Raw genomic sequence first — 11,149 nt, 5'->3', positions numbered from 1 at the left:
CCCATTTTGCAGTGTGGTCTCCCACAAATGTGTGAGGTTCAAAATTATGTGAATCAGAAATAAGTGAAGTTGACTTCTTATAAGAAAATGGCAGTTAGACCGACATTACTCAAAGATGTGTACAACTCAACCCCCCTGTAACGAAAGTGTGATGTTACATTAAAAAAACTTTTCGGCATAGGAAAATATTCACAACTAACATAACTTTATAACTACTAAATTGTGTGCATTAATGCTTCACTCTTCCTCATGTATGTACAGTATAGTAAAAAAAAAAAATTCTGCACCTCTGGGTCTGACGGTCTTTGCAATGGTCACTGACTGAAGCCATGTTCATTTGGTAAGGTTGGTACTTCTGATTGTGTGATGCCTTTTGTAGCCAATACAATTTATTCCTTATATCAATGATAGTTAATACAGAGAAATTAACATGAATACATATAAAACTCGTGTTGTTCATAATTCTTGGTCCATTGTGTTATATTGTATAACAATCGTAAGGGTGCAGAAATTTTTGTTGTTGTCTGTACATTACACCCAGTCCTCGCTTAACATTGTCCCAGACAACGTTGTTTCATTATAACGCGCTACTCTTTAAATACCCATGATTCTGCCAGCGTTGTTTTACGACCCGACCGATTCGTTATAACGTTATCACCCAACACGGACTACTTTGTATGGTACTTACGCCTTCTCACAGAGCTCACAGCATCCCCAGTTTTTGTTATGCTTCCAAAGCGTACGTGCGTGTTTAAGTGTTTTTGCTATAAATACTGTACTGTAACCATTCGGAATGGCTCCAAAGTACCTATCGAGTGTTAGTAATGTTAGTGAGGAGGAGCGAACAGCAGCCGAGGGGAAACCCCAGTCAGAGTGGGAAGGGGAGCCCCCCTCTGGTCTCAGTGACTCGCCACCCTCCTCCTCTCCACTACACACCACCCACCGCCTCCACCTCAGCCCATCAGTGAGTACAATACAAAATGATTGTATTATCTTATTAATTAAACAGTAATTTAGTTTATTTATCTTTTTGGATGCATAATATATATTTTCTATAAAATTTCCATTGAATTTATGGATATGTAATGTATTTTATGGGCCAAAGGGAGGCTAGGGAATGTAACTAGTGATTTTATCTATTTCTTATGGGGGAAATTGATTCTGTTAATGTTGTGTTTTACAAGAACGTAACCACGATGTTAAGCGAGGATTTCATGTACATAAGTCAGTAATGATGTAGAGCTAGACAATAGCACATTGGTACAGTGTTGGCAAAATGGTTAGCATTTTAGTTTTTCCTGGATATTCAAGCACAGATGCTTCCTTTACTGAGAAATCTTTTTGGTGTGCTTGGCCTGGAGTCAAAGGCTTGCAAAATATTGCAGATGTTGAGTGATGATACAGTACAGTGCAGTATGTACTCACAGTACAGAAACAGTTTGCCAACTTGGAGATACAGTAGTAAAAAGCCTTAGCTTAGTCAAAAAGGGTACAGTACAAATTAATGTTAACATGATTTGCAAAACTTAGATGTGAGAATGACATATTTACTGAGTCCCTGTAAACAAGCATATGGACTGTGTGACTTGGATCCCTACCACTTACCTGGGGAGGGATGTTGAGGACCTGAGAGCTGAGGTGTTGAGCCTCAACCTACCTTGGTTTTGGGGAAATACACAGTGGCACAGCAACATAGATTTACAGCTTTCACCTGTGGTTAGCCAGTTCATCTCTGCTATACCCTAGTTATAGAGGCTATCCAGTTGTCTAGTTTTACTGGTTTTCAGGAGTGTTGACCAGTGACACAAGTAGCAGGTTCCTGTGAATTAAACCCATAAGAATGCCAGTACAGCACATGAGTTGGCTAATCAGCTTTGTCAACATGAGAAGGATGAGTACAGTATTTCAAGATAAATCCCACATTTTCAGGTTCTCTGTGTTGGGTCTCCTGGCCATGATCCTGTGCTGGGGCTTAACGTCAGTCTACTTGGTCACCTCTGTTGTAAGTATATAATTAACTGTTTTACATTAGAATTAATATTATCACTTCAGTCATATGGACCTCTTTTGTTATAATATAATACTGGTGACTGGAATTAAGACTAAACATACTGTACTTTTTTTATTTGCTGTCATCCAATTATTTTTGTTGCTGAAACATCTCCATATATTACTTTAACACAGTGCTTTCTTTCCACTTACTGTATGTGCTTTGCTGTTTCCTAAATGTCTGTTCTTTAACCTATCCTTCTATCTCAGTTTTAGTTTTTCTTTGTTCATTATATCATCTGCTTCTAAATTTTACAACAACATGTAGGATACACAGCCCTAATCACAACTATTCTGTTTATAACACTTTCTGGGTTACTCGAGGAGAAAGGTCTTGGCATTGTGATAGATCACTCACTGAAGGTGGTGCAACAGGTGGGGGCAGCAGTTAGAAAAGCAAACAAAGATTTGGGAATTATGAAGCACACCTAATTTATTCACATTTTTGGATATTAATTTGTTAAGTTTTAGCCTCATCAAACTCATTACTGGGACCTGGTTTGACCCTCATTAGATCTTAATGTAGGGTATCACGTTCTTAAATTTTTCTGGGAATAAAGTGAAATCCAGTTGGATCCTGACAGTACAGTACTGTATTGTTTACATTATCCTGGGATGGTATCCATATATAAGATATCTTGGTGATGTTGGAACCATGACTGCTTTAATCATATTGATTTCCTCATAAAACTCATTAAATCTATCTCCTCTTTCACTTCTTATACCTAACTCAGGTTGTCCTCCTCTGGTGTTTCTGTCCCTCTTCTCTCACTTACATTATATCATGGCTTCCAAGTGCCCTCTTAACTGGGAAGGCAGGGTGGCAATTCTCTGAGGTAATCAAAGATCACCCGCTTTTTCATTATATTAAAATAATCATTTCAATTTGCCGCTTCTTTTGCATACTATTTTAAATGTCTGAAATCTGACATCAATTTTCATCTCTTGGTGAAAAAGCCTGAATAAGTGTAAAGTCTATGGATTTAGCATTAAACTTGACACTTCCCAGGTTCTGATTTACAAGAATAGCTACACCTCTCATGCTGTTCACCATCTGAAAAAATAAATAAAAAACTTTCTCCTCCAGTATTTTAATCCTATTTGAACATGTCCATTTTACTTCACATGAACCCAGAATATCCCACTACAACCTTCCATCATACTGCAGACATTTTTGATGTACTGTATGTTTCTCCCTTTCATATACTTACCATACATTCCAATTTCTATTTTGAATTTATGGCTGTTCCTAATCGTCTGGTAAAATGAGCTGGGTGCTGATCTTCATATAACCCCTTTGTGGTAAGGATATATTGTACCAAATAATTGCTGATCAAAACTTACCCCAAAATATTTCGATCTTTTTTCCCTTTATTCCTTGGTAATCATTTGGTTGATGGAAAATAACATTCTATTCAGTTTTGTGTGTACTGTACAGGTAGTAGGTAGTAAGCAGCTACCAAACAGGGAGGTACTGCTGCCTGGGAAGATATTGGAAGCATTATGTATTGTCCAATGGTAGACCCTGCTGCCATATGGCATCACGGAAATTGTGACCAAGTCCCAGGTTGCTGATCTGACTTTCTGCCTCATTTACACAGAATTGCAGGGTCTCAATTGTTTCTCTTAAATTTGACAACACAACATACATATAATATTTCTCACTTTTGATCTTTTTTTTTATTTATTTATTTATTTATGGTTCTTTATTATTATTATTATTATTACTACAGTGTTATTATTATTATTATTATTATTATTATTATTATTATTATTATTATTATTATTATTACAGTTGTTATTATTATTATTATTATTATCATTATTATTTTATTTTTTTATTTAAAATTTTGTATTTTTTATTATAAATTTTATTTACTATGAATTATTATTACATTTTCGCCCCCCAGGCCCCGATGTGGGTCAGTGACCTGTGCCCGGGTGGGCTAATCCCAGTAAAAAAAAGAAAAGAAAAGAAAAAAGTACAGTATAACCTTCTTGCAGGCTCTGTCAGACTGGTGTATGGACCCCAATCCTTTCCTGGAGGACCAACTCAGCAAACTGGTGTCTAAAGATGTGGCCGCCTACTACCTGCGCTGTGACCCGACCCGACCGTCACCTTTCACCCGCTATCTAACCCACGCACAGCAAGCAGCAAGTCTCGTACTGGCATCACTCAATAAAGTTACACGTATCGCTGATGTTTATTATGAACGAAAGGAGGTTAGTGATGTTCTGTAGTGTAAAATTTAAATTTTAGTTTGATTTAATTATATAGAATAACAAGAAACAGGATGATATAATATGCTGTGGACCTCAGCCATTCCCAGCCACTCTCTACAGTAGTTCTCCCACCTTGTATAATTTACCATTCACAGCCATGTGTTTGGCTGATGGTATAAACCCAACTTTATTTTATTTTTACCTTTCATATCATTCATAGTTTTCATGGTGAGCCCCCAAGCTAAATTATGAATACAGGTACAGAATTAGTCTTAAAGGTGTGATGGTACGAGAAGGCAATGCAAACTACTTGAACCACCAACCATTTTAACCACCAACCATTTCAACCATCAACCATTTTAACCACCAACCATTTCAACCATCAACCATTTTAACCACCAACCATTTCAACCACCAACCATTTCAACCATCAACCATTTTAACCACCAACCATTTCAACCACCAACCATTTCAACCACCAACCATTTCAACCACCAACCATTTCAACCACCAACCATTTCAACCACCAACCATTTTAACCACCAACCATTTCAACCACCAACCATTTCAACCATCAACCATGTCACCCACCAACCATTTCAACCATCAACCATCTCAAACCACCAACCATTTCAACCGTCAACCATCTCAAACCACCAACCATTTCAACCATCAACCATGTCACCCACCAACCATTTCAACCACCAACCATTTCAACCATCAACCATGTCACCCACCAACCATTTCAACCACCAATTATTTCAACCACCAACTCTCTCCCTAGCATACTGTACATTCAATATTGTGAGAGAATTCACTTAGTACAGTACATATAGATTAATTTTCCAGTGAGACGTCCCTCTAATGGGCCAGGGTAGTCAGTTAGAATGAGGTCTCACTATAACCTGATAATTCCCCTCATGAGCATAAAGTAACAATGATAAATTTGCTCCTTTGTCAGATCCATCCTCGCTTGGACCATTTAGGTGCATTCGTGAATCAGTCCCAGCGGAGTCTAGGAGGTGTAGCGGCTTTGTTGGATTGCCAGTCCCTACACCACCACTACCGCAATGCCCTCAATGCCACCTGCTACCAGGCTATGTGAGAATATACTTATTGTACTAGTGTTATATAATTTTACTACTGTCTCTATTACTGTACTGTACTCATCTGTATACAGTACAGTTTAACCTTTGTTTATTGCTCTCATAAATCATATACAGTAGTGTTGACTGCTGTGATGTTTAAAGAACAATTTCAGACATTTTATTCTGTGGTGTTAATGTTGGTAGTGTTTGTAAAATTGATAAAAATGTGGAAGAATATTTTTTAGTGCAAGTTCTGTTGTTACCCCTGGCCAGGGCACCAGAGGAGGAGGAATAAAGTATTGTCATGGCTCCTGCTGTGTGAGTCTGACCATCTGTTATCTCTTCGATTTTTCTTTAACACAGATAGATGCCCCAGAAAATGATACATGATTTTTATAATATCTATAATCCTTAGATGTTCCTTGGAAGGTCAATTCAGGCGTGGGTTAAACCAGTTTTTATAAATTATTTATTTATTTTATTTATTTTATTATTATTTTTTGGTGTGCGTGCGTGCGTGCGCGTTGGGAGACTGCAGGTGGCAGTAGGTGGCGATGACGATGATGGTGCAGTAGTCCACTGACAAACCCTGCTAGTGCGTGGTGGTGAAGGTCACTGAGGGATGGCATTTCTAGGGTGGAGAGAGAGTTGTTGTAGCCGGAGTAGTCTGCTCCGAGTATGATTCTGCAGGCCCTCTTCTGTACCTTCTCTAGCTGATGTTGTTGGGCAGAGTTGAGAGAAGACGACCAGGCTGGTGACGCATATGTTAATTTTGGGAGAATAAATGTGTTTGTGTGTGTGTGTGTGTGAATAATAATAATTAGCGGTGTATTGAAAAAGTTCTGCAGCCTGAAGGCTGAAAATATACATTGGACATAAATTACTTATTACATACATTGACATTGGTGGTTTAACAAAAGCCTTCATTAGAGAAAGGTAAAGGAACATACAGTGAACATACAGATTAATGTTTACAGTGGAGGTCATGTAGATCTTGTGCTCTGAGGTGTTGAACAGCAGACACGTAGTGTAGTAATTCCCTCACAGATGGTGTTATGAGGGGCATCACGTGGTGTAGTAGATCCCTCACAGGTGGTGTTATGAGGGACTTGATGTGGTGTAGTAATTCCCTCACAGATGGTGTTATGAGGAACCTCACATGATGCTGTAGCAACTCATTCACTACGTGGTGTCGTAGCATCATGGGGACACCACGTGGTCTGGTGTCACAGGGCCTCACTCACTTAAGTGAGTGAGGTATGGTCCCAGGCGTCCCTATCGTGGACGGATTAACACATAGCTGGTGTTGTTGAGTCTTATGGGCAGTTATCACTGGGTACCTGGGACCTCACTCTGTAAAGGTTAGCTTGGGTACGACTTAGCTGTTGCTGTCGAGTTGTTTTTCATTTAAGCACTGTTCACCACTATTCAACACTGGTTCCATTCCTTTCCTAATTGAAATAGTAACTTCTGGCGAGAACTTGTTGATATTCCGGTGGGGAGGAGGGTTCAGGAGAGGAAGTTGGTATGGGCCAACATAATAGTTGACCTGGCTGCTGCCAGAGCAGCGCCAGGTATGTCTTGACCCTTCGGTGGTCAGGGATGAAGTGTGCGTGCTTGCGTGCGTGCATGTGATAATATTTTTGTCCAGTATTCATCCCAAATGAAGGTAGATAATTCATTAATCCACAGGTCCTGTATACTTTCTGATTCCTCATGATTTCTTTACAGCATTTCCCAGTTGATGATGAGGTCAAGAGAGGCTTTTCCTAATGTGCACAGTTCACACACTATGTAGTTTGTAGTGTTTGATGTCAGTCTTTTAGCTTCAGTGTTGTTTTGTTCTCTCTTCAATGTTATCAGTAACAGAAGAAAAAAAAATCAGTCCCCATCATTCTTAACCCCAGAGCAGTAAAAGATTTCAAGAATAACTTCACTAAAGTTAGCTAGACCAGGCAGGCTCAACGTGCACGCCTTGTGGGAACTAACTTACTAAACTGAACTGAAGGAAGTTGTAGAGAAAGACATAAAAACACAAAACCTTAACCTCATTGGAAAGGTATAATTCATGAATTAATCTCAACCTTCAGTATTCTTGAGGTTTCCTGGGTTTCAACCTCAGGAATACGGTTGAATAACACACCACACCTGCAGTAGCTTAATTTGAACTTTTTCATAACATGGGATATCAGGACCAATCACCCATTTCTCTACCTAATTAGAGTTTTATATTTGTATTTTATGATAGTTTATTCAAAATGTTAATAAGCAGTTTGTTTTTGTTACACTTTCATACATTTGTTTATTATTTGCATAGTTTGACTTAATGTTTTAACTTTCAGGTCTGGTGTTGTGTACTTGTTGTTGTCAGCTGCAGGAAGTGGTCTGCTCTTCACCATTTTGGTCTGGATTACATCTCACACTTGGATCTACCTCAACCACAAGTGAGCATCTCTTTTGTTATCCTTCATTACATCTTGGAGTTTGTGGATACTTGAGCAGTCTGGCATCTATTTATGGAGAGGGAGATAGAGAGTAGACTAATATTTGTTGACTTCTTTATTGTAAATAACAAATGATAAAAGAAAAAATAATATGTAATGGAAGAATCAGACTATAGAAAACCTCACCATTAGTTCAGTCGTCAGCTCATTAGGCTTTAGTTCAGTTTTTGTTGCAACAAAGGGATAGCATGTGATATTGTTTTATTCACTTGGGTGTCTCAGTTATTGGAGCCTGATGATGAAATCTTTTCTGCTTATAACTTTATACTGTAACTGATCCACCATAACAGCCTAACATTTGCTTTGCTAACTCTTAAAGCCGCTAACTGTAAGCAGGTGCATACAACACTTCGTTTATTATGAAAACAGCTTACTGTTTACACTGTTTATGATACACATTACTATTCACAAATTAAAATTTTTGTATTACATCTATCATCAAAGCTTGTTGCTTACATCTTCCATGATTGTATTGTTAAGATCTCTGGCACCCTGTCATTAGACAGTACGTACGGGTCAGCCTTAATGATTATAGACATAGAATGCCTCAAGGCATGTTAGTGAGTTCCTGATTTCGTCTCTCTGCTTCAGAAGAGACGCAACTGGCCCCAGTTCCACATGGCCAAACAGGAAGAATGTACAAGCTGTCAGAGTTTGGCTCAACACTCCACCATCCCACCCAGCAGCTATTGTGTAGGGATTTCTGACAGCACAGTTTTGATTGTTTAAAAAAAACCTGTTTCCTTAATCGTACTTGCTTGCCAAAAGAAAAATAGTAAGCCTTCAGTTTGTATATATAGCAGTTATCTAACATGACATGGATCAGTACGACTCAAGTACATCGACCTACTTTCACTTTGTCCAGCTAAGTGGAACTGATGTTTATATGCTGTATGGGAAAGGCTTGTGTAAAATAATTCTGTATGTCAGACACTAATTGCTCAACCTTCACATTAGTTGTGTATGATGAATTGCTCAGTACTGAAGTAGATAGCTTATACATAAGCATTTTTTTTATTGTATTGTTTTATAAAAAATCTCTTGAAGTGGGATGAGTAGACAAACTGACTGAGTAGAAACTGAACACACAAAACTGCTAATTTTTGTACATTAGCAGAATTTTTCTCCTTTTTCACTTATATGGATTACTGTAGAGAGGCACCACAGCTTGAGGAAACTTAAGACTTGCTTGTAGATAATGTTTGTGTATGTACTGTATATACATATATATACCACTCTTGGAGAGTGGTACACACACTCAACAGCATTACACACTCAGCATCAGTACATACTCAGCCTCCGTACAGAGACTCAGCATCAGTACAGAGACTCAGCATCAGTACAGAGACTCAGCATCAGTGCTTTGCTTATATGCCAACAAATCTTGCATGTTGGTGATGCTGTTACTGTCAGATAATGTGAAGCTTACCAGATTCTTGCTCTTGAAGAAAAAATGCATGAAAATAATAATGATAATATCAGTAAACATACACCAAGGAGGAGAATAAAATTTGGGACTCGAAAGGAAATAAGAAAATATTTGAAAATGGAAATACTCTATTAAAAGATAGAGAATTGGGAAATTGTCGTGTGTGATGAACTTTTACTTGTGTTGGTTGTGTTGACAGCATGTGGTGCATGTACTGTACTGCACTGCACTGCACTGTCTTTCCCAAACTCTCTTTTTTCATTATCACTGAGATTATACTCAATGAAGCATTTCTTTGTTTTTTTTTTTTTTTTTTTTTTTTTTTTTTTTTCTTGACAGATGCTCATTATATGTCACAGATGCTATGACTGGACAAGTTATCCTAAATGTAAAAAAAAACGACAACAGAGAATCAAAATTAGTGGCCATTAATACACCGCTGCCAACACCACCACAACTTTCCTAATATTCAGTGCAAGAGTCTCTGTTATTATTTATGCAGTACACATAAATATACTGTAATTGTAATTCAAGGCAGTTTACTAACCAGAGCTTCTTTCAGTACATAAATTGCCAGTTATCTTCTAGTTGTAGCTCTTGTTTAAAATAACCTGGACCTATACATTGATTTTTAGTATTTTGATATTACTGTGTGGTGGCAGTGCTTAAAAATTTGCATTTTTATATTCACTACTGTATTTTGCTTTCAAGTTCTTGACTTGTCTTTTTTGAGGTCTAACAAAGGATATGTTGAATTCCTGCCCTGTGAACTAGTTCCACTCTTATGCTAAATATTTTTTTACCATATTTTTTTTTCTGCAAATAACTATGGTTTCAGGATGTAAATGGAATTTTTCTTCATACTTTTGGAAGCCACTGAGCCTTTTTTTTTTTACATGCCAAAGAGTGGCCAGAATCAGAGGTGCACAGATTATCATCACCTGCTCACATACATTCTCTTTAACTATTGTCATAGATGTGTTTTACAGTGATATTCCCCTTCCACAAAGTTTCCATCAGGTTCACCCATTGCTTCATAAAACCCATCAACAGCACATCTGTACTCAGCTGCTTCTTGGCTGCCCATCTTCCTCCTATTCAGAACCTTCTTTACTCTGTTCGTCTCCTTCCTACTTATCCTTCCCTCCCTCCCTTAATATCCACCATAAGGGGAGCGTCTGGCTGAAGCCCGAAATTGTTAATAATTGATCAATCAATATCAATTTCCAGTCAGCAGTTAAGGACACCAGGTACATTGTTACTATACAGTGATCCTCGATAATCAGATTTCAAGCACATTACCTCCCAGGAGATTTTAACCTCGTTAACGAGCAATCCCTCGATAACGAGTTTCTATGAGCCGACTTCAACATGTTGTATCATTGTCCACCAGCTGTAGTATTAGTCCGCCAATACAGTAATTGGTTTTAGGCTTAAATTCCATTTTAGTAAATACAAGAAGTTTATACTATTCAATAATTTAAAAGTTTATTATTAACTTTTTAGTCATTTTAACATTTATTGAACATAATTGAAGGTAAAGAAACTAGTTTCTGTGCCATCCAGCCTGTTAACACACACAGACAGGCGTTAGTCTCTGTTTTCAGTGGAGTAACATTTTGCTTGAGACTCTTCAACTAAACGCTTTTTTTTCGTGTTTCCAGTCAAATTATTGGTCATTTTGAAATATATTTTACATATTGACAATATATAATGCAGTGTGTTGATTTAAAGAAATAATTTGAATTACACCAAGAGAACTAAAATTTTATGGGTGAAATGGTGCCATGGGGTACCTCTTCCACCCCAATGCCTTCTCCTCTCCTCCACCCCATTCTAATTCCCATTATCATCAT

General features: G+C 37.8%; 1 protein-coding gene across 1 annotated transcript in view; it reads left to right on the top strand.

The window, feature by feature from the left end:
* LOC121870467 (protein tweety-2-like) overlaps positions 1 to 11,149 on the top strand; it is a 78,799-nt gene that overhangs the window by 41,600 nt on the left and 26,050 nt on the right. Inside the window, 5 exon segments of the mRNA XM_042372299.1 lie at positions 1,930 to 2,002; positions 4,054 to 4,272; positions 5,234 to 5,373; positions 7,703 to 7,804; positions 8,456 to 8,557. Of these exon segments, the coding sequence (XP_042228233.1) occupies positions 1,930 to 2,002; positions 4,054 to 4,272; positions 5,234 to 5,373; positions 7,703 to 7,804; positions 8,456 to 8,557 (636 nt within the window).

Source organism: Homarus americanus, unplaced genomic scaffold (assembly GCF_018991925.1).
Source record: "Homarus americanus isolate GMGI-L3 unplaced genomic scaffold, GMGI_Hamer_2.0 scaffold32583, whole genome shotgun sequence".
Lineage (NCBI taxonomy): Eukaryota > Metazoa > Arthropoda > Malacostraca > Decapoda > Nephropidae > Homarus > Homarus americanus.
The sequence above is the reverse complement of the archived record's forward strand: the minus strand, read 5'-3'. Positions and strand labels throughout refer to the sequence as shown.